This window comes from Lepidochelys olivacea (genome assembly GCF_965140295.1).
Source record: "Lepidochelys olivacea isolate rLepOli2 genome assembly, chromosome: 7".
NCBI classification, from domain to species: domain Eukaryota; kingdom Metazoa; phylum Chordata; order Testudines; family Cheloniidae; genus Lepidochelys; species Lepidochelys olivacea.
This window is the reverse complement of record NC_140417.1, coordinates 126,379,332-126,407,077: the sequence shown is the minus strand read 5'-3', so window position 1 is coordinate 126,407,077 and position 27,746 is coordinate 126,379,332. Positions and strand designations below refer to the sequence as shown.

Genomic DNA, 27,746 nt, shown 5'->3' with positions numbered 1-27,746 from the left:
CCTTTCAGAATTCCACTGTTCAAAGACACCAGGGCTGATCCTCTGACACTTCCCCAAGAGGAGGGATTTTTAATGAACATGAGAGATCAGGGATGTGGTCTTGAATTTCAAAAGATGACACCTATCAGCCTAGCTGTCCCTGGTAGTGAGCTGGTCACTGATATCAGAGGGAGGAATGCCCCTTGCTTATGGCAGCCACCAACTCCATATTCTGCAGCGCCTAAACTTTCCCCTAGACTATCCCATCCAAGTAAAAAGAAAAGGAGTACTTGTGGCACCTTAGAGACTGTACTGACATCCAAGTACTGACTGCATAGTTTGTGAGGTTTAAATGCACAGCTGGAGGGTGCAGGCTGCATAGCTGCTGAATGGATTATCCTGCTGTTCTTTGATATCTGTTGTTGATTTGGGCACAACAGCTTCGCTGGGGTTTAGTTTCCTGCTTGAGAGCAGGTTAGTGTGTGTGTGTGTGTGCACGCGCGCGTGGGCGGGGGGGGGGGATGGGAGGGAGGACATAAGAGGGGCACATCTGCTGGGGCTAGAGCTGCCCTCTTGGGGGATGCAGGGAACTGTGCTTGATTAGTGAAGCACCCTGTTGGAACTGCAGGGGTGTTTGAGAATCAGTGTTCATATGGTTACATCTTCTGTCAGGATCTCCTTTCCAGCCATCAGAAAGAGTAGGAACTTGGTCGGAGCTGTCAGGGCTGCAGGCTGCAGCAAGCTACCGGCTTGTGTCCTGTGGAGTCTGTTCTCTGGAGGCAGCTGGGAGAGCAGGCTCTGTTGTTTGCATTCCTGAGCTCACAGTTGCCTGGAGCTCTGTCGTTTGCATGGAACCTTCTTGTGCCTGCAGCTTCTCCAGGGCAGGGAAGGCAGGGAGATTACAATGGAGGAGTGTTCAAAGGGCAGCAACACAACTGATGCTAAATGGGGAGGAGCCGAGGAAAGAACTAACCCAGAGCCTGGGGAGAGCAAGAGCATGGCTAAGCTCTGGAGAATGAAAAGGAGTACTTGTGGCACCTTAGAGACTAACCAATTTATTTGAGCATGAGCTTTCGTGAGCTACAGCTCACTTCATCGGATGCATGCCGTGGATACTGCAGCAGACTTTATATACACACAGAGATCATGAAACAATACCTCCTCCCACCCCACTGTCCTGCTGGTAATAGCTTATCTAATGTGGCTACTGCTCTTGGGGAAACTATCGGAGCCCTGCTTCTCCCTTGGAGGTAGCAGCCCTGCTGCGGCTCTGCTGGGAAAGTGCTGACCTGTGGGAGTTACGGCTGAGGCTGAGGTGCAGAGAGGGCCTGTGTGCATGTACTCCCAGCAGGGTTAGAAAGAGAGCAGGCACTCCCCTAGGAGAAGGAAAACTCTGATTTCAAACGGAGGTGTCAGGCTTGGACAGCCAGGCTGTAAGGCTCATGTGAGCTGAGTGTTAGACAAGAGAGTGGTAAAAATGCCCAAACCCCGTCTACACTAATACCTGCACTGCGGGTGAATTAGGCCTTTGATTGTTTTCCTAGAGTAAACAAAGTCCAGGGAAGCAGGAACAGCTGAGAGATACCAAGGCATGAGATGTATTTTAGAGTACTGGTAGCAAACTGGGACTTAGTTTGCAAGATAGTGTGTGATGCTGTTCATCCCGGGGAGGAGGAATGTGGCTGGAGCCTGGCTTAGGTCTTTGTAGCAGTGTTCACTCTGTTGCCCTCTTCTGGCTGAAATTCCATTACCTTGTCACCCCATCCTGCCCCTGTGGGGACAGTTTTACTTACTGCTGGACTTCTCCCTACTACAGGACCTACTACAGGACATGCAGCTTTGCTAGTGCCTCTCCAGCCCCATCAGATTCCAACAACCCTTCCCCGCCCCCCCAGCTCCTCAGAGCCTACCCACTTTCCCCAAATCCTCCCAAAGTACCTTGCTTCTCATCCGCAGCTGCCTGGCTTGCTTGGTTGGAGGTTGGTGCCTTGAACTCCTTCCTCTCTGTTCTTTTCTCTTAGCTTACACCATGCCCCTCGCTGTGTTGTCTGGGCTTCTTACAATGGGCTACAGTTCCCTACAAACTTCCCCCTTTTCAGGATCAGCAGGTGAGGGTCCCACTCTCCTCTTTTTGGGGTGATTTTTCTGCTCCCCTGTTCTCAAAAGGGTGGGTCATGAATTATTCTAGTAGACCATCTGTAGCTCATGACAGCCTCTCAGTCTTTACGCTCCCTGCTGCCTGGGCCCCTGACTACAGAACCCTGTACACTACAGCCTGTCTGTCCTGCCCAGCTGTGGGTCCTCTCCCAGGGCTCTCTCCCTCTGTTGGAAGGGGAGTCGCTTCTAAGAGAATTTGTCCCTCAGTCCCTGTCTCTCTTGAATTGAATCTGCTCCAAGTCAACACTGGTCCTTTTTTCTGAGGATGCCATCTTATGTTCCAGAATCTTGGCTTTCATTAAAAAGTCTGTAGCCCTTATGGTTGTGAAGCAAACATTCAGAACATGGCCTGAATATAGCTGATTCAGTTCTGCCTCCCTGAGTTTACAGACAGCTTGAAGCAGTAGCAACTGCCCCATTTAGGGAGAGGTCACCAGTCTGGTTGGGCTCCCTCTGCCTGCCACCAACCAGACTGCTAGGAGGAGAATCCAAGCTTCTGGATCCTCCAGTGTATTTAAGCTTCCCTGGGTCTCAGCAGGCTGCAGCCCTCTTTCCTCCCTTGACCTCTCTGGCATATGTCCTAGTCCCTGACTCTGTCTGCGACCCCTTCGTGGAAATGGAGCCCCTCAGCTCAACTGCCTTAATCTCCCAATATCAGTGCTGACCCACAAGGTACCCCAAGTAGTTTAACACGCCCTTTTCCAGAATCCCATTGAAAGAGTGAGCCTTTTGGGTTGCATTTTAACTCCCTCTGTGGCCCATTGTAGTTGAGTAGCATAGCACACAGACACTTTACTCAGAACTCTTAACAAGTTATTGCTCTTTAATAGTGTGATAAATACACAGAATCATACACAATAATAAGTGCCACACACATTTCCCTGCCTCAGTTTCCTCACCATTCAAGACCATTCTTTGGGCTTGGGTCATCCAGGTTCTTCTGCTGCAGTGCATGGCTTGGGTTCTGTTTGGTAACTTTCCACTCCCCCCCTTTCCTTCTTCCCTTTGAGAGGTCAGGTAAAACAGGGTTTCCCCTAGAATGTAGTTACTCTTTAGTATAACTATTGACTGGATGTTAAAAGTAAAGTACTGGGGAAGACTGAAACCACCTTGCTAGGCCACAGTGGAGAGACATATAGGGGCATTCGTGGTATGGTAATTTCCATAGCAACAGCTTCACAATATCATCCAAAATTGATTTTTTGTTGTTGTTGCAGAAAAAGCAACATCATTCTGGGATGTATTAGCAGGAGTGTTGTAAGCAAGACACAAGAAGTCATTCTTCTGCTCTACACGTGGTGCTGATTAGGCCCCAACTGGAGTATTGCGTCCAGTTCTGGGCGCCACATTTCAGGAAAGATGTGGACAGATTGGAGAAAGTCCAGAGAAGAGCAACAAAAATGATTAAAGGTCTAGAAAAAATGACCTATGAGGGAAGATTGAAAAAATTGGGTTTGTTTAGTCTGGAGAAGAGAAGACTGATAGGGGACGTGATAACAATTTTCAAGTACATAAAAGGTTGTTACAAGGAGAAGGGAGATAAATTGTTCTGGTTAACCTCTGAGGATGGGAGAAGAAGTAATGAGCTTAAATTGAAGCAAGCGTTGTTTAGTTTGGACATTAGGAAAAACTTCGTAACTGTCAGGGTGATTAAGCACTGGAATAAATTGCCTAGGGAAGTTGTGGAATCTCCATCATTGGAGATTTTTAAGAGCAGGTTAGACAAACATCTGTCAGGGATGGTCTAGATAATACTGAGTCCTGCCATGAGTGCAGGGGACTGGACTAGATGACCTCTTGAGGTCCCTTCCAGTCCTACACTTCTGCAGATTAAGCCCATTACTTCTCATCCTACCTTCAGTGGGCCTGGAGAATAATTTATCACAGTCCTCTTTATAACTGCCCTTAACATATTTGAAGACTGTTATCACATTCCCTCTCAGTCTTCTTTCATCAAAACTAAACATGCCCAGTTTTTTTTTTACCCTTTCCTCATAGGTCAGGTTTTCTAAATCTTTTATCATTTTTGTTGCTCCTCTCTGGATTCTGTCCGGTTTGTCCACACCAATTTTTGATCCATTCTAACCCCCAGATCCTTTTCAATAGTACTGCCACCTGCCCAGTTATTCCCCATTTTGTGGTTGTGCATTTGATTTTTCCTTCTTCAGTGAAGTGCTTTACGCTTGTCCTTATTGAATTTCATCTTGTTGATTTCAGACCAGTTCTCCAATTTGTCAAACCCTCCAATTTTAATCCTGTCCTCCAGAGTGCTTGCAACCCTGCCCAGTTTGGTGTCACCTTCAGATTTTATAAGCAAACTCTCCATTCTGTTGTCTATATCATTAATGAAAATGTTGAATAGTACATGACCCAAGACTGACCCCTGTGGCACCTCACTAAATACACCCTCCCAGTTGAACAGTGAACCATTGATAACTACTCTGGGTATGGTCTTTTAACCAAATGTTCACTCACTTCATAGTAATTCAATGTAGACCATGTTTCCCTAGTTTGCTTATGAGCATGTCATGTGGGACTGTCAAATCAAGAAATATCACATCTACTGCTTCCCCCTAGCCCAGTAACTCTGTCAAAAAAGGAAATTAGGTTGGTTTGGCATGATTTGTTCTTGACAAATCCATGCTGGCTATTCCTTATCACCTTATTGTCTTTAAGGGCTTACAAAGTGATTGTTTAATAACAATCATTATAAGCTATAATAATGACCATAATGATAATTATTATAAACTATATTAAAATCCCATGCTTCATGTCATTAACTGGTTAACTGCAGGGATCAGGAAGAAGTTTTTTTCCCTGATGCACTCTGTTCTCTCCACCTCTGAAGCTCCAGAGGTTGGCCACAGCCAGAGGCAGGACCCAAATAGGGTGGATCAGTGGTGTGACTTGGTACAGAGAATCTTTTGTCTTAGGAGGTTGGCTGGTGTTATCTTGGTTACCTGCTCAGTGTCAATCTGATCACCAGATTTGGGGCTGGGAAAGAATTTTTACCCCTGTCAGACTGGCAGTGTTCTTGGGGGTTTTCACCTTCCTCCGCAGCATGTGCATGGATTGTCTGCTAGGATCATCTGGGCATACTTCACCTAATCAGTTCCCTGCCTTCTCAAGTGTCTTGGGCATTGGTATTACCTTGGTCTCTCCTGGTCTCCGCCTGTGGCCACATAACAGTTTAGTCTCCTGAGGACTGAAATGCTTTAATCTAATTAAAGTATTTGGGCTGAATATAAGGGTATCTGCGTGAACATGAATTGCCAGTGATATATAGGAAATCAGACTAGATGATCTAATGGTTCCTTCTGCCCTTAGACTCCATAAATCTATGAAACCCCACTGCAGGGCAGCCAAGCCCACAGATTCTAGTAAAGCATCCCTGCCCCTGGAGCACATCTTCACTGTCCACTGAGTGGTGTCTCGTTCTAGCATCTTGAGTGGATGGAGCCTGGAAGAATCATAGAATCGTAGGACTGGAAGGGATCTCGAGAGGTCGTCTAGTCCAGTCCCTGCACTCAAGGCAGACTACCCTGCTGTTTTGTTCTAGTTTGACCCCTGCCTCCTTCCATCAGGACACTGGCTTTCTTGAATGGGGAATTTAGCTATCCAACGTGACAATGTCCCAATACACTATATCTCTTATCTGACTGGCTCTGGCTCTCCCACTCATCCATGCACACTCACACAAGGAGTGTTTCTTGGTTGGCAGACCCTAGAGTTTCTGGCACCATTACATAAAATAGATTAGCCCATTGGCCACATGTCAAGTTGTCACACATTCTACAGTAAATTGTGTACCACTCCCTGAGCAAATGGCTTGATGCCTTCTCCCCATACCTGGCTGCTGACTCAAGGGCTGCACCTCTCCAAGAACTGAGCTGACGCTTCTGGTTTATGTCCCGTCCTTTAGTCACTGGACTCTGGTTTGTGTGGTTGAATTTACTGCCTCAGACCAAAGCTCCCTTTAACAGAGCCCTTCTCTGCCATGTACCTCACCAGTTAGTCCTTGGGACATGACATTTTTTAAATTCCAGAGCTGGAAGGCACCTCTTGGGTCCCACCCAGTCCCTCTCTCAAGAGCCGCTGGAGTACAGTTCTGTACTGTGCTGTTTACTGATGTTTCGTCCCTAGCGGTGGGGTTTCCACCCCATCCTGTGGGACCCTGTGCCCCAACCAGCTCCATCCCCTGGCAGAGAGTTTAGCCTGACACTTGGCCTAAGTTTTCTCTCTTTTCTTTCACCACCTCCTTCTTAGTCGATACCCTTAGTATCTATCACCTGAAATAACTCCTCCCTTCTTGGTGTTTAAACAACAGATATTTTCAGCCTATTATTTGCCTCCATGCTCATCAATTGCCTGGGCCTTATTGAAATATGGGGCTGGATTCACCCCACAAATTATGGGTATAACTCCCATTGCCTTCAGAGGGAGTTGGGGATTTGTACCTGCTGAGCCAGGACTGAACGTGGCTTACAGTACTGAGCTGTTCTCATCTTTCTTCTGCCCCCAATCATCGTTGCTGCTCTTCTTGGGTCTCCCTCCAGTTTGTCTCTCTCTGTCCATCTACCTCTCTAACCTATCTCAGCATCGTGATGGTATCCAACTGACTCTCTTTGTCTGGGGAGCTGAGTTTCTCAGCATCTTTCTGGTAACGAGGTGCCCAGAAATAAAAGCAGGTTCCCATGTGCAGTTATGCTGGAGCTGAAGCAAGAGGAACTGCCCCCGCCCAATTGCTTCATATGATGCCCTTATGCTGAGGGGAGCCTAGATTAAAAGATTCATAGATTGAATGCCATATGGGATAACTAGAACATCTAGTCTAACCTCCTATATAACAAATACCAAAAAATTTCATCCAGTGACCCCAATGTTGAGCCCAATAATTTGTGTTTGACTACAATATCTTCCAGAAAGGCATCCGGTCTGGATCTGAAACATCAGGAGATGGAGAATCCACCACTTCCCTTGGTGGTTGGTTCCAATGGTTAATTACCCTAAATTGCTAAAAATGTGTGCCTCAGTTGAGACTCATTCTGGGGGCCCCAAAGCAGCTGGCTGAAACTAAGTCTGGGGAATCGGAGAGATCGCTTCTAGGAGACAGAAAACTTTTGGAGTATCCTGCTTGTTTGCTTCCAGCCCTCTGCAATGAGATCTGCCACAATCAGGTTGATAAGGTTCACTGCTTGAGAGCTCATCTGGGAGTGGCTTCTTGACTCCTAGCCTGCATGAGTAATGCACTTTATTTGGGGCACCCTGAAACCACTCATGAGGTGCAGCTATTGCAGAATGTGGCCACATGACCGCTTAAGGGCCTTTGCACATAAGAGTTAGTGACACCGACTCTTTCTCAGTTGCTTTGACTGTGCTCCAAGGCACGAGGCACTGAACAGCATAGGGCGAGCCTATCGTGCTCTGTCCTTCTGCAACCACTGAACTCAGCAGAGCTGGGTCTGCTCACCCGCTGTAGGTGGAGTGGCTGATAGGCAGGAATCCATTCATTGGCTGAGGACGCTCTCCTCCTTCCTATAGCTGGGCATTGTGTAAGGGAGAATCCAGACTCTTCTCTTCCCTTTTCCTGTTTGCTGAGGGGCAGCTGTTGGTTCTGTAAAGTTATTCGGCTCCTGCTTTTTCTTCAATTCAGGAGGTGCCCTTCTATGCTGAGATGTTTAGTTACCATTTGGTGAGCTGCCCCTGGGCTGAGCTGTCTAAGGCTACACTACAGCTTATGTTGGCAGAACTTATATCGCTCAGGGGTGTGAATATCCCACCCCCCCAAGTGACGTAAGGGCTGGTCTATGCTAATGCTGTAAGTTCGTTTAAATTAAGCTACTTCAGTTACGTAACTGAAGTCGATGTAACTTAGGTCAACTTACAGCGGTGTCTACACCATGCTATGTCAATGGGAGACGCTCTCTGTTGACATAGCTGTACAGACATCTATGGAAGATGCTGTCCCATCAACTTAGCGTGTCTTCACCAGACCCGCTAAATCAACACTGCTACATCGATTGCAGCAGTGCCGATTTAGCTGGTAGTGTAGACATGGCCTAAGTTACACTGACCTAAGCGCTGGCCTGGACAGTGCTGTGTTAGCAGAGTTCTCACCAACATAGCTACCGCCGCTCACGGGGGCTGGAGTCGTTAAGCCGGCAGGAGAGCTGTCACCCGTCAGCTTAGAGTGGCTACACAAGAGAGCTTACAGAGGCACAGCTGCATCAGTGCAACTGTGCTGCGGTAAGCTCTCAAGTGTAGCCATGTCCCAAAAGCAGTAACATGGCTTAAAGCATAAATACAGGCAAATTCTCTGCCTCATCCCAACAGAATTTCTTCCCTTATCTGGGGCATCAGTTCCATGGGAGAACACCGCTCATTAGAGGGCTGGGCAGGGTCCTGGAGAATTCTTTTAGGCTATGACAGCAATTACCCTGAATGTCTGTCACATTGTTGCTGGTTATTCATGTGTTATTCATGTTATTCATTCTCTCTGCACGTTCCTGAGCAGGACACCTGCTCCTCCTGGATCCCAGAGCAATGCACCTGTTATTGGATCCTGGGAAGAGGGGCGGGCTGGGGGGAACAACCGTGGAGCAGCTTCAATGGGATCTATATAGATGTATGTTAGTGAAATGGGGGGAGCATGGAGCAGCGGTTACTGGGCCCTGGGGAGCTTCTGTTCAGGCCCTGGGGAGCTTCTGTTCAGCCCCAAGGGAGCTTTGCAGTAGGGGAATATGTTCCCTAAACAGCCTAATGCCAGCTCTCCTTTGTACTTGGTTGCACAGTCTAGTTAGGATTTGTAGATTCTGCCCCAGGGAGTTGCATTCTGGGTGCCTCTGGACTTGGACTTCCCCTCTGTACAGTGGAGACTTTTGCCACTAAGTGCAGAGTCCTGGTGCTAAAGGGAGTCTCTGGGCATTGTGCTCTCAGCTTTGCAGTGGGTCTGAGGAACAGACATGAGCTGGGAACATCCCAGCTGCACCACCAGGAATGCAAGTCCTGGAGGCATCTATTCCTGAATGACAGGGCATGGTCAGAGATTGGCCTCAAGTGGAGATGTTGTGAACTCCAGCTCTGCAAGGGGCTGGCAAGATGCTGTGTGGGATGTACTTGGGCTGCTTAGGTTTCAGAGTAGTAGTCATGTTAGTCTGTATCTGCAAAAAGAAAAGGAGGACTTGTGGCACCTTAGAGACTAACAAATTTATTTGAGCATAAGCTTTTGTGAGCTACAGCTCACTTAATCGGATGTATGCAAAAAGCTTTTGCTCAAATAAATTTGTTAGTCTCTAAGGTGCCACAAGTCCTCCTTTTCTTTTTGGGCTGCTTAATGATTCACTGGGCATGGACCCCTCCCCCCGGAGCTGGCTGCTGCAGCTTGCCACCGTTGTTAGCACTGATTCAGCCCCACTGATGTGAGCACTGAGTGCAAACAGGGCTGCAGGCAGCTGCTAGCATTTTTACCACCATATCATCTAACCCTGCCAGAGCACAGCTTGACGTCAAGGGGGAGCTGATCCTGCCTTAGCAGTGGTGGGAAAGTTGGGGAAGGAAGATGAGCCGAGATAAAACCTTTGATACCATCCAAAATGAACATACCGCAGGGTGCGGGCCTGCTTACCAGGGGTTGTCAGGGTGTCTAGTCACCGGAGCAGAGATCCAGCCCAGTGGCATGAGGCTGGAGTGAGTGCGTAGTGCATGCGGACAGAGTGCATTGGAACATTTTTGTCATCGTAGTTTTCTGTTGGAAAATTTTTCATGAAATCATATTGATTTCTATGAAACTTCTTGCTAAATGAAAATTCTGAGTTGTGACTAGTTCTAGTATAGAATCACCTTGTGTTGCAATGTGGGGCTTGGCCTGGGCGGGTGGTGGCTCCAGCATTTGGGGAGGCTGGCACGAGCAGCAGAAGTTCCTCTGGTGCCTGGGCCATGGCTCTGCCCTGAGGCCCACCTCAGTTTGGCCTCTTCCCCCCGAGGCCCTGCCCATGCTCTGCCCACATTCTGCCCCAAACCCCGCTCCCACTCGGCCTCCCCACCAGCCTCTCGCCATTGCTCCTCTTCTCCACTGTGGGAGTGAAGGAGAGGAGTGACTTGGCAGGTGGTGGGGTCTTCAGGGGAAGGGGCGGAGCAGGGATGGGAACGGGGGAAGAGTGGGAGTGGGACCTCGGGGCAGGCAGGGCAACAGCCCAGGCATCTGTACTGTCAAAGGCAGCAGGTTGGCAGTTGTTTGGGGAGGCCTAGCCTCCCCTGGTCTTTAATACCTGCCGCCCATGGGGCTTGGCTTGTTAGAAGGGCCGTAAGCAGCTACAGATGAGGATCATTTCCCTGGTTTTGTTACATGTTCAAGCACCTTCTCCCATTCCAAGTGCAAATCCTGCTCCATTCCTGCACTGGTTATTATTATTCCAGAGAAGCTGGATATGAGTCAGCAGTGTGCCCTTGTTGCCAAGAAGGCCAATGGCATTTTGGGATGTATAAGTAGGGGCATAGCGAGCAGATCGAGGGACGTGATCGTTCCCCTCTATTCGACATTGGTGAGGCCTCATCTGGAGTACTGTGTCCAGTTTTGGGCCCCACACTTCAAGAAGGATGTGGATAAATTGGAGAGAGTCCAGCGAAGGGTAACAAAAATGATTAGGGGACTGGAACACATGAGTTATGAGGAGAGGCTGAGGGAGCTGGGATTGTTTAGCCTGCAGAAGAGAAGAATGAGGGGGGATTTGATAGCTGCTTTCAACTACCTGAAAGGGGGTTCCAAAGAGGATGGCTCTAGACTGTTCTCAATGGTAGCAGATGACAGAACGAGGAGTAATGGTCTCAAGTTGCAGTGGGGGAGGTTTAGATTGGATATTAGGAAAAACTTTTTCACTAAGAGGGTGGTGAAACACTGGAATGCGTTACCTAGGGAGGTGGTAGAATCTCCTTCCTTAGAGGTTTTTAAGGTCAGGCTTGACAAAGCCCTGGCTGGGATGATTTAACTGGGAATTGGTCCTGCTTTGAGCAGGGGGTTGGACTAGATGACCTTCTGGGGTCCCTTCCAACCCTGATATTCTATGATTCTATGATTTATAATTTACTTGTATTACCATAGTGCCTAAGAGCCCCAGGCATGGCCCAGGACCCCATTGTGCTAGGAGCTGTACAAACACAGAACAAAGCTGTCCCTGTCCCAAAGAGCTTACAGTCTAAGGGCTTTTCTACACTGGCACTTTACAGCACTGCAACTTTGTCACTCAGGGGTGTGAAAAAACACCCCCCCTGAATGCAGCAAGTTTCAGCGCTGTAAAGCCTCAGTGTAGACAGTGCACCAGTGCTGGGAGCCACGCTCCTGGGGTTGGTAGCTACGCCCCTCATGGAGGCGGGTTTTTTAGACTGTTGGGAGAGCTCTCTCCCAGCGCTTTGCCATGACTACACAAGCCATGTTAAAGCGCTGCGTTGCCAGTGTAGACTAGCCCTAAGCCTAAGACAGCTGGATCCAGACAGAAGAGGGAGTACAAAGAACTGATTGGGGCAGAGGGGTTTCAGCAGTGGGCAGAAGCTGGAGTGGAGAGGTTCTAGCATGGAATTGGAGGAGAGGAACTCCAGACTTTGTGCCTGTATGTCCCTGAATGTTACTGAGAGATGCCATTGGAACTGGTGGGAGACTTTTTAGCTCAGCAGCAATAAAATCCAAGCGATATGGAGTGGGAAACTATGCCCGAAACTCCATCCCATACAGGTTTCAGAGTAGCAGCCGTGTTAGTCTGTATCCGCAAAAAGAACAGGAGGACTTGTGGCACCTTAGAGACTAACACATTTATTTGAGCATGAGCTTTCCTGGGTTACAGCCCACTTTATCAGATGCGTAGAATGGAACATATAGTAAGAAGATTTTATATATATATATATATATATATATATATATACACACACACACACACACAGACACATAGAGATAAGTTGGAAGTTGCCATACAAACTGTGAGAGGCTAATTAGTTAAGATGAGCTATTATCAGCAGGAGAAAAAAATTTTGTAGTGATAATCAAGATGGCCCATTTAGACAGTTGACAAGAAGGTGTGAGGATACTTAGGGAAATAGTCAATATGTGTAATGACCCAGCCACTCCCAGTCTCTATTCAAAGCCAAGTTAATGGTATCTAGTTTGCATATTAATTCAAGGTCAGCAGTTTCTCGCTGGAGTCTGTTTTTGAAGCTTTTCTGTTGGAAAATTGCCACCCTTAATCTTTTACTGAGTGGCCAGAGAGGCTGAAGTGTTCTCCTACCAGTTTCTGAATGTTATGATTCCTGGTGTCAGATTTGTGTCCCTTTATTCTTTTGCGTAGAGACTGTCTGGTTTGGTCAATGTACATGGCAGAGGGGCATCCCCTACAGTTCCTGCAGGCAGATCCTCTGAGGGGGTAGGAGGCTCTGGACAGAGCTTAGAGGTGGGAGAGAAATGGAGCCCAAAGGAGGAAATGCCCCTGAATGAGGGACTCAGTCTGGGGCCCAGGGAAAGGATGGGGATGCAGGCTTTGTGGCTGGCCGGCCTGTGCTGCCCCTTTAAGAGCAGGCGGAAGGGCAAGTGGTGTACTTGAAAGTTGCTGGGACCCCAGAATCTGCATGGATAAAATGTCTCAGAACTTGCCTGAGAATGAGGGGGCTGGACTGCTGAGGAGCATCAGGTGGGACAGAAAATCAGGAAGCAGGCAGCTGCCAAGGAAGGGCACAGACAGGGAGGCAGGAGCCCATCCACATGCCCACCTGCAGACCCTGTACCGCCTGTGTGTGCGTGTGTTCCACCTGATCTACCTGGGTGTGTCTGTTTAGCCACCTAGCCTGCCTGCTTTGTCTGTCCACTCAATTCAGGGTGCTTTATTGGGGTGACACGCAATTCATGTGCTGCCGGCATGTATCAGAGACAGACCCCGTGGCTCCATCTGCAGGTCTGGTCTGCCAGGACAAGACTTCACACTCTGTCGGGCTTTGAGCCCTGGCCATTCCTGCTCTGTAGCGCAATGCCATCTGTCCATCTCGCCCATGTGCGTGTCTGTCTATCCCACTTTGCCTGTGTGTGTCTGTCTGCATTGTTCTGCCTAGGGGCGTGTCTGTCCTGCTGTGCGTGTTTATATGTCCTTCTGTCCTGTTCTGCCACTGTGTGTCTGTCCTCCTCTGTGAGAGTGTGTATGTGTCTCTCCCGCTCTGTCCATTTGTGTGTGTGTGTGTCCTGCTCTGTGTGTGTGTGTTTGTCTGTCTCCCCCGCTCTGCTCGTGTTTGTGCATTCCCTTTGGTGCTTAGCAGAGGGAGACACTGGGCAGGGAGCCTGGACCCTGGCTGTGCACTCGGACCCCAAGGATGAGGGCAATGCGAGTGGCTGCATCTGCTCAGGCCCAACCCTCGTCATGGCCAGTCCAGTGTGCACAGACTGAGTCTGGCCTGGCCTGTTATCTGTGGTGCACCAGCCGGGGAACGTTTGGCATCTAGGATCCAGGAGGTTGGTTGTGTGGACTGTGGCACTTCCTTGGAAGCTGATGCCAGAGCCTGCAGACCCCACGCAGGGCACTTGGAGGCCATTCCTGGGTGTGATGTGTGGGCTCCACTCTCTGGAAAGAGCAAAGAAAAAATTATGGAGACAAAAGCCATGCTCTGGGGAGCTTACCTGTCCATGGAGGGCTCTGGTACTCACTCCCAGTTGCCTGGGGCAGGAACTCCAGCTCCAGGCTTTGGCACCTGCCGGCTCCATTGTGGCTGCTGGAGTCATTCTCGGCTATTCAGATGGAAATGCCCTGAGCTGGAGAATAGAGGCCCTGTTCCCACAGCAAGGGGCAGTGCAGGGGAGAGGAGAGCCAGGGGCTCCCGGACATGCCCTGCACCCGAGCAGGTAGGTAGCTCTGCAGTGCTTCCTCTCTAGGATCCCACTGCTGAGTGCTTCCCCAATCCTCATCCCAAAGGGAACAAGGAGGAAAGGGGCCCATCCTTGGTGTGAGAAGGGGAAGCAGGTGGGCTGCCTAGTTCAGCAGGGATCAGTGGAGGGACAGGCTGGGGAAGGAGGGAGGACGCGGGGGAAGAACCCGTCAGCTCTGCAGGAGTTGTTCCCAGAGTCCCATTCTGCACAAGAAGGGATAACTCAAGTCCCTGCCTATTTTCTTCGTGTGTATGTCAGAGTGGGCTTAGTTTTCTCCTCCCCTTTGCCTGGAGCATACAGTTTTAACAGCCAGTGTTTCCTAGCTCATTAGCATTTGCTGTCAGCCCATTTTGAATCCGAACCCCACTCGCAGGGCCTGACCCTCCAGTCTCCCAGTCTGGCCAGACTAGGTGATTGGCCACTGGTCTAGTTGTGTGTTTGAAAGGTGCAGCCCAGACAGGTCCCCGGGGGTTCAGGAACTAGAACGTTGTGGGGCTGGGAGAGGTCTGTGCAGCAAGGCATGCTCACCTGTTTTGCCTGCTGCCAGAGTCAGCAGGGAAGTGGTTAATACTGGCACCATATTCCAAGGTGGCCTTCAGCATTTCCCCGTCCCCCTCAGGCTGAAGTGAATAGACTCCTGGCAGCAGCCTCCCTTTGGAGGTGAGCTGGGGGCTGTGACTGTCTGTGTCCACGCAGCACCAGTGGAATGAGGCCCTAGCGGTCTCCTGCAATACAAATAACCGTAATGTGAGAGCGGGAGCACTCCGGGCAGCCGATGGGGTCAGACCTGGAGCCCTCAGGATTCCTGGAGTCGTGGCAGGACATGCCAGCACGCCAGGGTCTGTCCTCAACAGTCTGGAACCTGAGGGCAGGGCATTCCTACTGGCCAAGGTCCTCGCCATTCAGGGTGGTTCAGCTGCCCCGGGGCTTGGGGAGATTTCTGCACTTGTCGGGGTCCAGGCAATGCAAGTGCCTTGTTGATGTCACAGACCCATGGAGGATGCAGGCATCAAAGGGGGCCTGGCCATCTGCTCTCAGTCCCTGGAGCTGACTGTGCCTGTTTCTTTCAGAAATGACCCTCCTTTCCTCTCAGACTGTGTCCCTGGAGGCAGCATCTGGTGCAGCTGCCACTGAGAAGCAAAGGATGCTGGAGAAGAGGTCGAAGGTCATTGAGGAACTTCTTCAGACAGAACGGGATTATCTCCGAGACCTGGAAATGTGTGTGGAGCAGATCATGGTGCCTCTGCAGCAGGCGCAGGTGGGGAGCCTATGGCAGGAGGCGATGGGACAAGAACAGCCAGACAGGATCAAATCCGGGGTCCACTGAGTCCAGTTGCTGTCTCTGACAGTGGCCCCGGCTGGCTGGTTCAGTCCCCCTAGACTCCCATAGTGGCAGCTATGGAATCTCGTGGTGGGATGTTTCGCTCTAACTTGTGTCACTTAGTGTTTGGTTTGATTTTTGTTGTGGCTTATGTGACTCAGACCATTATCATTCTCCATAGAAATGTCCAATCCTCTTCTGAATCTTGCCAAATTCTTGGCTCAGTCTTGTGGCAGTTTTCAGAGTAGCAGCCGTGTTAGTCTGTATTTGCAAAAAGAAAAGGAGGAGTTGTGGTACCTTAGAGACTAACCAATTTGAGCATAAGCTTTTGTGGGCTACAGCTCACTTCATCGGATGTGAGTTCCACAGATTAATTATCAGTGGGGTAAAAACTTGTCTCCTTTGATCTGTTTTAACTTTGGTGGCATGAGAGATTGTCGTGGTTAGTGGAGCTGGATGACAGCCTGTGGGAGGATGGTGGTGCGAGGCAGAGGTTGCTGTGGGGGGATGGAGGGTGCGAGGCAGATGTTGCTGTGGGGGACGGGGGTGCGAGGCAGAGGTTGCTGTGGGAGGGTGGGGGGAGTGCGAGGCAGAGGTTGCTGTGGGAGGGTGCGAGGCAGAGGTTGCTGTGGGAGGGTGCGAGGCAGAGGTTGCTGTGGAGGGTGCGAGGCAGAGGTTGCTGTGGGCGGATGGGGGGTGCGAGGCAGAGGTTGCTGTGGCGGGGTGGAGGGTGCCAGGCAGAGTTGCTCTGGCAGGGTGGAGGGTGCGAGGCAGAGGTTGCTGTGGCGGGGTGGAGGGTGCGAGGCAGAGGTTGCTGTGGCGGGGTGGAGGGTGCGAGGCAGAGGTTGCTGTGGCGGGGTGGAGGGTGCGAGGCAGAGGTTGCTGTGGGCGGATGGGGGGTGCAAGGCAGAAGTTGCTGTGGGCGGATGGGGGCTGCGAGGCAGAGGTTGCTGTGGGCGGATGGGGGCTGCGAGGCAGAGGTTGCTGTGGCAGGGTGGAGGGTGCAAAGCAGAGGTTGCTGTGGCAGGGTGGAGGGTGCAAAGCAGAGGTTGCTGTGGCGGGGTGGAGGGTGCGAGGCAGAGGTTGCTGTGGCGGGGTGGAGGGTGCGAGGCAGAGGTTGCTGTGGGCGGATGGGGGGTGCCAGGCAGAGGTTGCTGTGGGCGGATGTGGGGTGCGAGGCAGAAGTTGCTGTGGGCGGATGGGGGCTGCGAGGGAGAGGTTGCTGTGGGCGGACGGGGGCTGCGAGGCAGAGGTTGCTGTGGGCGGACGGGGGCTGCGAGGCAGAGGTTGCTGTGGGCGGACGGGGGCTGCGAGGCAGAGGTTGCTGTGGGCGGACGGGGGCTGCGAGGCAGAGGTTGCTGTAGGGGGACGGGGGCTGCGAGGCAGAGGTTGCTGTAGGGGGACGGGGGCTGCGAGGCAGAGGTTGCTGTAGGGGGACGGGGGCTGCGAGGCAGAGGTTGCTGTAGGGGGACGGGGGCTGCGAGGCAGAGGTTGCTGTGGGGGGGATGGGGGTGCGAGGCAGAGGTTGCTGTGCGGGATGGAGGGTGCGAGGCAGAGGTTGCTGTGGGGGATGGGGGGTGTGAGGCAGAAGATGCTGTGGAGGGTGCGAGGCAGAGGTTGCTATGGGGGGCATGGAGTGCTGTGGTGGGGTTGTGTGGGGCATGGGTGAGGTGACTGCAGGGCCTGCCCTTGAGTGTTTCTCCCACCTGGATGCCTCTCTTCCTTGCCTCTCTTCCCATCTTTGCAGGTGCAGGGTGTGGACTTCGAGGGGCTCTTTGGAAATATTCAGATGGTCATTAGCTTCTCCAAGCAGCTGCTGAGCGCCCTGGAGGCTGGGGATGCTGTTGGTATGGATTCTGTTATTCCTTCTTCCAAGCCAGGCGAGGGCCTGGGACCCTTTGGGGTGGGGGCGGGGGAGAGGGGGAGCTGTTTCAGGGGGAAGGGGCGGTCTCAGCTCGTATGCTGCCTCACCGCCTTGGGCCAGGCCAGTCTCGGGCCCTGCTGCTTGTTCTCCAGGGCTTTGTCCCATGCTCAGTGACTCTAGTAAGGAGGCTTCCCCAGGAAATCGTTCCATGTCTGCTGGGTCTGTGCGCTGGGACATTCAGATCCCTCCAACCCCCAGGAGGCTCACTGTGTCCTGGGTCTCACTGGAAATGCCCTGGCGCGCCTCAGGATGTTCCCACTCTATTCCCTTCCTCTCTCTTGTGACCCTCCCCCTCTCCGTGGCTGCCCAGGTCACTCTGCCCCAGTGCTCTCCTCCACTCATGCCAAGGGTGCAGCTCCCCAGACTCTGTCTTGCTCCCCTCCGTGGGCTCGGCTGGCCAGGGATCCTGCCGTTGGGGGTCTCTGGCATTAGGCTCCTTTGATTTTTTTCCAGGTTTTTCTTGACTAGGATAAAAGGTATTTTGAGGTATTAGTGAGCATGTTCTAAGTAGTTTGAAGTCCCCTTGGCAGCAGCTCACCCAACAGCACGTGCTAATGGGCAACTTGCCTCATGAGAGAACCCACAGGGATACCTCCTACCACTCCCTTTCTGTCCTAGTCATGGCAAACCCTCAAGGCTGCTCAGTTTCTCACCACTCCCCCTCCCGCCATGCACAGTGGGCACCTCAGGGGCACAATTCCCTCCTGGGCTTTGTGCATCCCAATGGTTGACTGCCCTGGAACATGCCTCGGGGTTATTCTCCGCCCCAGAGGCGGCTTCTCTGCTCCTAGTGACCCTTTGCGCCTTCCGTCTCCTGCCGGAGCTGGGCTCTCTGCTTTCTCCTTTGAACTCCCAGGAACTCAGCTCTTTTTGGTTTGCTGCGTCCCACCTGTGACAAACGAGTTGCCCTGGGGTTGGAGAGAGGGGCAGGATGGTGGGGGTGGGAGTATGAGGGTCCTGTGGAGCCTAGAGCAGTTGGGAGGAGGAAGTGCCCCAGTGAGGTGCTGACATCTGCTGGGGACTCAGCTGGTAAATGCCAGAGGGATTAGGGGAACCTCCAGAGGGATAGAAGTACTGTACGTTGGTAGTGCAGTCAGCACAGTGGCATGCAAAGCTCAGCTTGTGCCATTAATGTGTGTGCAAAGACAGTCTGAACTGCCCTGGACTCTGTGGGTTTCTGAACATGCCAGACCCTCTGAGGAGAGATGCAGGAGTCAGAGCTATGATCTCGTCGTGCTATTGTCTTCTGTCTCCACTGTGCCATGAGCCAGCCTCAAACCCTGCTTCTTCGTCTGTGCTGACTCCCTGGCCTCCCCATTTGTGTGTGAAAACCCTGTCCACATCCATAAAGCCAGTGTCTTTTCCTCCTTGGGTCCATCCTTTGCTGTGCTGTGATACCCGCAGAGCGCAGCCAGGGGTAATAGCCAGGAGGGTGGGGAGATGAGACTGCTGCCCACTATGCAAAATGAACTAGTCTTACTGTTCACCGTGTCTTCCTTCCCACCCCCATGTGTCTGCTTCTGCCTCTGTTGTGTCTTGTTGTAACTCAGGCTGTGGGCTTCGGGGCAGGGACTGTATTTTTGTTCATGGCGCAAGGGGGCCACAGTTGTAGCAGGGCCTTTGGGCACTGCCCTAATACATGGAATAAGTAATGAGTTGGCATGGGGCGCTCGGTGCCAGCAGCTGCACAGGGACGGCAGCGGGCGGAAAAGCAGGAGGATGTACAGGTGCATTAAGAATGATTGGAAAGTAACCTGGGTGCTCTGATACTGCCGTCCCCTCGAGCAACATGTGTGCACTGGGGAGTGGACAGCTCTGGGCATCTCACCAGGACAGAAATAGAGATTGTAAAGGCACCAGTGCTGTGCAGAGCTCAGGGTGGGCAGGAGTCACTGAGCAGCCTTCATCATTCTCCGCAGGGCCAGCATTCCTGGCACACCAGGCAGGGCTGGAAGAGGTGTACAAAGTGTATTGCCAGAACCATGATGAGGCTATTGCGCTGCTGGAGGCCTACGAGAAGGATGAGAGGATCCAGAAACACCTGCTGGACTCCCTGGAGAACCTCAGGTGATTACCTTCCCCACTCCGCATCCTGGCCAGGAGTCTGGGCCGCCTCCTTCCCCTCTCTGCCCCTCATCCTGAGCATGCTGAGACAGGAGCCTGCCTTCCTGCCCCTTTTGCAGACTCTCTCTTTACCCCTACAAGAATACACGGGACTGTCTTGGTGCCCAGGTCCTTTTGATCTCTGAGGCCTTAGCAGAAGAGTAGAGACAACGGTAGAAAAGGCCCCCTGGCCTGAATGCTTCGTCTCCCGCTCCCACCCCAGGCAGGATACCTGCAGGGTCCCTCCAGCCACACAGGGTTACAGAGAGCAGCACATCTCTGGGGCGAGGATTCCTGAGCTTTCGGTCCTGTCGGGTCAGCGGCATGACGGCGCTGTCTTCCTTGCCTGGCTGACGTTCTCAGCTGCCTGCTCAGGGTCACAAAAGGCTAATCCCCTGAAGCCAGCAGCTTCAGTCTCTGGACTCTGCAACAGAGCAGGCAACTGCTTCCCAGTGTCATTGCAGGGCAGAGGTGCTGGCTGCTGGAGCCTGCACCTGATCATCCCATTAACCAGCTTCCTTTCCTTGCTTTTCCACCCTCTGCGGCCCTGCAGGAGCCTGTACAGTGAGTGGTAAGTGCCTCCTTCCCATTACTCACTGCATGCCTGTCAGTTTATCTCAGCCCTGCCACCGATCCCCACAACTAACATCCTCCTTCCCTGGGCTGTGTGCGTGCCTGCAGAAACGTAATGGTGCTGCATGGAGCCTGTGAATGCAGAAGCCTGGGGCTGGGTTTGGTGGGTCTGTGGCTGGGCTGGGCAGAGGAGGGAGGCGTAAAGAGTGTCTGTGCAGGAGTGTGGCAGTGCAATGGAGAGGCCATGGGGACAAGGTATGTCCAGTGTAGACAGTTCATATAGAATCAGCCTGTGTAGAGTTTAGGTTAGGATCTGGGCTCTGGGGCGCACAGCCAGGATAGTGGGATGGGAAGGTGTGAGGCTGATGGGTTGGTGAGATTGTGGGGTCAGGATTGATGGCAGGCAGGATTGTGGTAAAAGGAAGGGGCTGGCGGTGCACTGGGCCCGGGCAGTTTGAGGCTGATGTGGATTGCAGGGTGAGAGTTTGCGGCAGGTTTGAGATGGGTGACCCCTGGGTTGTTAGGAGCTTGTTGAATCTGGGGGTTGAGGCTGGGAAGCTGTGAGGATGGAAGGGTGCAAAACAGGGTAGGCCCTGTTCTGTGGGGCTGGATTGGAGTTTGATCCATCTCTTTCCTCCTGACTACCAAGGGGCTGCACAAACTACATCAACCTGGGCTCCTTCCTCATCAAGCCTGTGCAGAGGGTGATGCGATACCCACTGCTGTTGATGGAGCTGCTGAGCGCCACACCCGAGTCACACCCTGACAAGGCACCACTCACTGCTGCAGTCCTTGCAGTCAAAGAGATCAATGTCAACATCAACGAGTACAAACGTCGCAAGGACCTGGGTGAGCCAGCCTCGCAGAGCCGGGCTGGGAGGCACCCCCTGAGCAGCTGGGCACGGGAACGGGGAGGCAGCAGGGGAGATGCAGCAGCTGGACTGGGAAAGCAGCTGCGGAGAGGATGTGGCAGCTGGGTGTGGGGGACACGGTGGCAGGGCTGCAATGGAGATGTGACAGCAGGGCTGTGGGGTGGCAGTGGTGATGCAGTGGGCGGGGGGATGGAGATGCTGCGGCTGGAGGGGAAGAGGGAGGTATCTGGGGATATGCAGCACCAGGGGTAGGTGATGAGATTGCAGGGCTGTTCCCGGTGTGGAGCTTTGACTACTGCTCCTCCCTCTCCTAGTGCTGAAGTACCGAAAAGGGGATGAGGACAGCCTCATGGAGAAAATCTCCAAGCTCAACTTCCACTCCATCATCAAGAAATCCAACCGTGTCAGCAGCCACCTCAAGCACCTCACAGGCTTTGCCCCCCAGGTAATCTACACGCACAGCTGGAGCCCACTTCAGGCAGTGGGAGCAGGAGGGAGGGGGTTGGTATCCCTCTGGCCTTCCCCTTCCAATTATGCTCATCATGCGGCTCTGCCTGGTGATCCAGAGCTCAGCACAGATGATGCAGGGAATGGTCAAACAGACACAGCCAGGGGTCAGTTCCTCTGGCCTCTCTCCCCTCTGGGTAAAAGTGTATGTTGGGGTGTCAGTGTCCCTCAGTCTCTCTTCCCTTGGAGGGAGGCATTGCCCATGGCCTGTCTCTGCTCTGGGAGCAAAGGGCCACCTGCAGTTCCCATTGGGTAGGACACTGTAGTGCTGTATTTGACCCCTTTGAGCCACTCTCCAACACAGCTGAAGGATGAGGCCTTTGAGGAGACGGAGAAGAATTTCCGGTTGCAGGAGCGGCTGATCAAATCCTTCATCCGAGACCTTTCCCTCTACCTGCAGCATATCCGGGTGAGTCCATGCTCAACTGGGGCTGCCCTCGCTAGTCAGCCTGGTGGGGTCAGTGATTCCCTTCTCCTAGAGGAGGGTTCAAGCTCTGGCAGGTCCCATTCTCTGGGGTGAAAGTGGAAGGGGAGGGAAAGGACCCTGTTCTCTGGGTCCCTGACTGTGTGGGAGGGGTTCTGCACAGCCCTCAGCAGCGGGTGATCATTGCACTGGCTGCTGTTTGTGTCCCTCACCCCAGGAGTCGGCCTGTGTGAAGGTGCTGGCAGCTGTGAGCATGTGGGACTTGTGCGTGTGGCAGGGCAGTGGGGATCTGGAGCAGTTCCAGAAAGTGCATCAACTCATCAGCGACCAGCTCTTCTCCAGCTTTGTGAGTGAGCCTCCTCCCCTTGTGTCCTCTCTCCTCTCTGCTGACCCGCTGTCTCTGCATGGGCGGGGGCAGTAGGGCCCTTGGAATGAGTGTGGGCGAGTAACGCGGCCCCGTCACATGTTCCGGAATACGTGCTCAGTCTGACTACGAGCGTTTGTATGTATTTACGCTCCGGGTAATGCCAGCTGGGCGGTTGGACCGTGCTGTTTTGAGCTGGGGAAGGCTGTGAAGCTTGGTGTTAGGCTTGGTTTTTTGGGCTATTCTCTGACAAAACACATAATTGACATAGAGTTACGATAAGGGAGGAGGATTTAGGGTGAAACATGAGGTGTTAACTCGAGGGGAGGATTATGGGTGAAATACAGCAGAATAGAGTAGGGGATGAAGAGGGAATGACACAGGGTTGATGGGGATGCTGATTTATGAAACATGGGGGTTTAGCAGTGGCCAGATTACGGTGAGACAGAATGACGGTTAGCAGGTAAAATTGAGAGTGAGAGTCGAAGGGGTCATTAGGAATGAATTGGGATGATACTTGAGGTGATGTGGGGATCAGGGATATGTACAGGGTGTGACTCACAGGAAGGTTTAAGGTGAAACGAGCGATGTGATGAGAGGCGAAGATTAGTGAGAGAAAGCACGGGTAAGTCGGGGGATGACTGAGAGGGATTCGTGGAGTGGTCAGTGAGTGTGATATAGGGTGGTGACTAGAACGGATGATTTACTAATAAAATGGGTATTACTAGAGGGAAGATTTAGGGTGAATCATGGGGTGGCCGCAGGAGATATATAGTGAAACGAGGATTGACTAGAAGGGAGGACTTAGCTTGAGACACAGTGTTGGGGACTAGGAAGGAACGTTTCATGTCAGATATGGAGGCAACGAGGTCTGATGTTAATGGAGACTAACCAGGGGTTTTAATTAGGTTTGTGCTCTGCCTCCTTGGATCTGGCAATGGCCACTGGGAATTATCTCCATGTACTGCTGCTGTGTTCACTAAGTTAGGTGTAGCTGCATTGAATGGTAGTGGGTTAGTGGGAGCAGTTTGGAAGAGCTGTGATTGTGATAGGAGGTGATCTGAGGGGCTGTACTGTATCCCGGGGGGTGAGCCCCTCTCCCTGACCCCCATGTATCTGATCATGGGGAAAAGTGTACCTTGAGAGATCCAGTCAGCCTCACTTCAGTGCAGCGCTGTGTCAGTGGCTGGGTACAGGGTGGTGCTGGATGTGTGCTCTGCATTTAATGAAGGGTAAGGGAACATATTGTGTTAGACAGCATTGTACGTATAGGGGTTAGTGGGTTGTGAAAGGCGTTGAGGAGGTTGTAAAGTTTAGCAGATGTGCTGTTCTGTCTAGGGAGTAGGTTAAATGTTTGAATGTATGGCAGGGATAAGTAGCTCTTGTTCAGTACAGCGCAAAGGTAGACTGAGAGTATGTGTCACATGCATATAGGGGCTTTGCTCAAAGAGGGCAGAGTTACGGTTATGTGGGCATGTATCTTAACTCTGTATTTCCTGGTTTCCAGAAGTTTGAGTTTTCCATTCCACTAGTATCTCTGGAGCAATGGTTCTCAACCTGTCGTCCATGGACTACGTCTAAGGGGTCCGTGAAAGATTTTGACTGAAAACTGACTGAACAGAATTCAACTATAGATACAGACAATCGATTTCCAAAGGGGTCTGCACCTCCATTCAAAACTTTTTAGTGGTCCACAGATGAAAAAATGTTGAGAACCACTGCTCTGGAGGACATTAAACAGCAGCTACTAAAGTTAAGACATTTTTAAATCAGCAGGTCCACACAACTTGCACCCATTGCATCTGGACTGTTGATGTTGATTTTCAATAAGTCTTGGAACACTAGGGAAGTTAAAGAAGACTGAAAGAAAGCTATTGTTGTGCCAATATTTAAAAAGGGCAACCAGCATGACCTGGGCAATTATGGGCCTGTCAGCCTAACATTGATCCTGGGCAAGATAATGGAGCAGCTGGTACTGGACTTAATTAATAAAGAATTAAATCCTGAAGCACTTACATGGGAGGAATGTGATCAGGAACAGTCAGCATGGATTCACCAAGGGAAGGTCATGCCTGACTAATCTAATCACCTTCTATGATGAGATTACTGGTTCTGTGGATGAAGGGAAAGCAGTGGATGTATTGTTTCTTGACTTCAGCAAAGCTTTTGACACGGTCTCCCACAGTATTCTTGTCAGCAAGTTAAAGAAGTATGGGCTGGATGAATGCACTATAAGGTGGGTAAAAAGTTGGCTAGATTGTCGGGCTCAACGGGTAGTGATCAATGGCTCCATGTCTAGTTGGCAGCCGGTGTCAAGTGGAGTGCCCCAGGGGTCGGTCCTGGGGCCGGTTTTGTTCAATGTCTTCATAAATGATCTGGAGGATGGTGTGGATTGCACTCACAGCAAATTTGCAGATGATACTGAACTGGGAGGAGTGGTAGATACGCTGGAGGGCAGGGATAGGATACAGAGGGACCTGGACAAATTGGAGGATTGGGCCAAAAGAAATCTGATGAGGGTCAATAAGGATAAGTGCAGGACCCTGCACTTAGGACGGAAGAACCCAATGCACAGCTACAGACTAGGGACCGAATGGCTAGGCAGCAGTTCTGTGGAAAAGGACCTAGAGGTGACAGTGGACGAGAAGCTGGATATGAGTCAGCAGTGTGCCCTTGTTGCCAAGAAGGCCAATGGCATTTTGGGATGTATAAGTAGGGGCATTGCCTGCAGATCGAGGGATGTGATCGTCCCCCTCTATTCGGCATTGGTGAGGCCTCATCTGGAGTACTGTGTCCAGTTTTGGGCCCCACACTACAAGAAGGATGTGGATAAATTGGAGAGAGTCCAGCGAAGGCAACAAAAATGATTAGGGGTCTGGAACACATGACTTATGAGGAGAGGCTGAGGGAACTGGGTTTGTTTAGTCTGCAGAAGAGAAGAATGAGGGGGGATTTGATAGCTGCTTTCAACTACCTGAGAGCTGGTTCCAGAGCGGATGGTTCTAGACGATTCTCAGTGGTAGAAGAGGACAGGAGAACTTTTTCACTAGGAGGGTGGTGAAACACTGGAATGCGTTACCTAGGGAGGTGGTAGAATCTCCTTCCTTAGAGGTTTTTAAGGTCAGGCTTGACAAAGCCCTGGCTGGGATGATTTAATTGGGGATTGGTCCTGCTTTGAGCAGGGGGTTGGACTAGATGACCTCCTGAGGTCCCTTCCAACCCTGATATTCTATGATTCTAAAGGAGGGTGATGTAATTAATGCTAATCAACATAAGGTTCTGGAAAATAGATCCTGTTAAACTAACTTGATAACTATTTTTGAGGAGATTACAAGTTTGGTTGATACAGGCAATAGTGTTGACGTAATAAACTTAGACTTCTGTAAGGCGTTTGACTTGGTGCCGCACGACAGTTTGATTAAAAACACCCTAGAATGCTATAAGATTAACCTGGCACACATTAAATGAATTAAAAGCTGGCTAACTAATAGGTCTCAAAACTATAACTGTAAATGGGCAATTGCCATTGAGCAGGTATGTTTCTAGTGGTCTAGCCAGGATCGGGTTTTGGCCTTATACGATGTAACATTTTTATCAATGACCTGAAAGAAAACATAAAATCATCACTGATAAAGTTTGCAGATGACACAACATTTGGGGGAGTGGCAAATAATGAAGAGGACGGGTCTCCAATACAGAGTGATTGAGATAGCTTGGTAAAGTGGGCAGAAGCAAACAAATGTGTCTTTTATATGGCTAAATCTAAATGTATACATCTAGGAACAAAAAAATGTAGGGCATACTTACAGGATGGTGGACTCTATCCAGGGAAACTCTGAAAAAGATTTTGGGTGATGGTGGTGGATAATCAGCTGACCTGAGCTCCCAGTGCAACCCTGGGGCCAAAAGAGCTAATGCAATCCTGGGATGCATAGACAGGGGAATCTTGAGTAAGAGTAGAGAGGTTACTTTACCTCTGCGTTTGGCAATAGTGTGACCGCTGCTGGAATACTGTGTCCATTTCTGGTGTCCACAATTCAAGAAGGATGCTAATGAATTGGAGAGGGTTCTGTGAAGAGCTACTAGAATGATTAAAGGATTACAAAACCTGCCTTACAGTGAGACTCAGGGAGCTGAATTTATTTAGCTTAGCAAAGAGAGTGACTTGATTACAGTCTATAAGTATCTACATGGGGAACACATATTTTATAATGAGCTCTTCAGTTTAGGAGAGAAAGTTCTAATGTGATGCAAGGGCTGGCAGTTGAAGCTCCACAAATTCAGGTTGGAAATAAGGCTTACATTTTTTACAGTGAGGGGTAATTAACCTACGGAACAATTTACTGCTGATAAAAAGACTCTGTATCCCCCCAATGATATGGAATTTCTTTTCTCCCTCCTTCCGCCTAAGTCCATCCTGATTGATGCAGTGAATTCCCGTGGCTGCCAACATCATTCCAAATCCACCCCTTGTGATAGGGATTGGAAGCTCCTTCACAAGTTTAGAAGGAAGGCCTGCTGTTCTGCAGTTCAGAATTTCAAATTACCAGGCCGTAATGGCAAAGTACAACTATATGAACTATGCCAAATTCAGCACCTTTATTGACCATCTCCCAGAATGCAAACGGGAACAATTCTGGGCCAGTATCAGCCCAGGGCAGTTAGTGGCCAAAACAATACTCCAGACAGCACTTGAGGCAGCTGATACAGCAGCCTGTTCCATCTCAAAGGTGGTTGTGATGCAGTCAGCTTTGTGGTTGCATATTTTTGGTTTCCTGAAGGAGGTTCAGACAACTGTTGAAGGCCTCCCCTTCGAAAGCTCTAAGTTGTTTGCTGAGAAGACTGATGTGTCCCTCCACACACTTAAGGACTCCAGAGCCTCACGTTGGTCACTGGGAAAAATTTAGTCCTCAGTCTTCTCACAAACTGGAGTTCCCACCACAACTCTATTACAAACCAGAGTAAAAGGTCCAAATTTCAGAGGCACAAACTCTCAGGTTCTCAGTCCTCAGCACCGCAATCTTTGACCTCAAAACATCAGTTTTGAAGCCTTGGTCAAGACCTCGAGAGACCACTCGCTTAGACACCAGCTGCCACTTTCCAACTCCTCGCATCCCTTTGGATGCTGCCTTGCTGTGTTCCATCCCAACTGGGAACAGATAATGTCTGACAGATGGGCTTTGGAAATTATCTCCCATGGGTATTCAATCCACTTCACCTCCCTCCCCCACCCCCTTTCCCTGTCCCTCTTCAGGGACCCTTCTCACACGAGAGAATTACAACAGGAGATAGGTCACCTCCTCTGCCTAGGAGCCATAGAACCCGTACCAATCCATCTCCAAGGCGAAGGATTTTACTTTTGATATTTTCTGATTCTCAAGAAAAAGGGAGGTTGGAGACCCACACTGGATCTCAGAGCACTGAACAGATACATCAAGGCTCAAAAATTCAAGTTGGTCACACTAGTGGTGATTATTCCATCTCTGGAACAAGGAGATTGGTTCTTGACCGCCAGGACACGTATTTCCACACATCGATCCTACCATCCCACAGATGAGTCCTCCGCTTTACTGTGGGTTAGACCCATTACCAGTACAGAGTACTCCGTCTTGGTCTCTTGTCCACCCCCAGG

General features: G+C 51.0%; 1 protein-coding gene across 4 annotated transcripts in view; it reads left to right on the top strand.

The window, feature by feature from the left end:
* DNMBP (dynamin binding protein) overlaps window positions 1–27,746 on the top strand; it is an 80,936-nt gene that overhangs the window by 41,865 nt on the left and 11,325 nt on the right. For 3 of the 4 annotated variants that reach the window (XM_084634411.1, XM_084634408.1, XM_084634410.1), the window contains 8 exons: window positions 15,097–15,284; window positions 17,095–17,194; window positions 19,191–19,338; window positions 19,928–19,945; window positions 20,597–20,796; window positions 21,134–21,264; window positions 21,631–21,735; window positions 21,968–22,096. In XM_084634411.1, the coding sequence (XP_084490537.1) occupies window positions 15,097–15,284; window positions 17,095–17,194; window positions 19,191–19,338; window positions 19,928–19,945; window positions 20,597–20,796; window positions 21,134–21,264; window positions 21,631–21,735; window positions 21,968–22,096 (1,019 nt within the window). The remainder of the gene's footprint in view (window positions 1–15,096; window positions 15,285–17,094; window positions 17,195–19,190; window positions 19,339–19,927; window positions 19,946–20,596; window positions 20,797–21,133; window positions 21,265–21,630; window positions 21,736–21,967; window positions 22,097–27,746) is intronic. The other variant, XM_084634409.1, reaches the window with a different exon arrangement.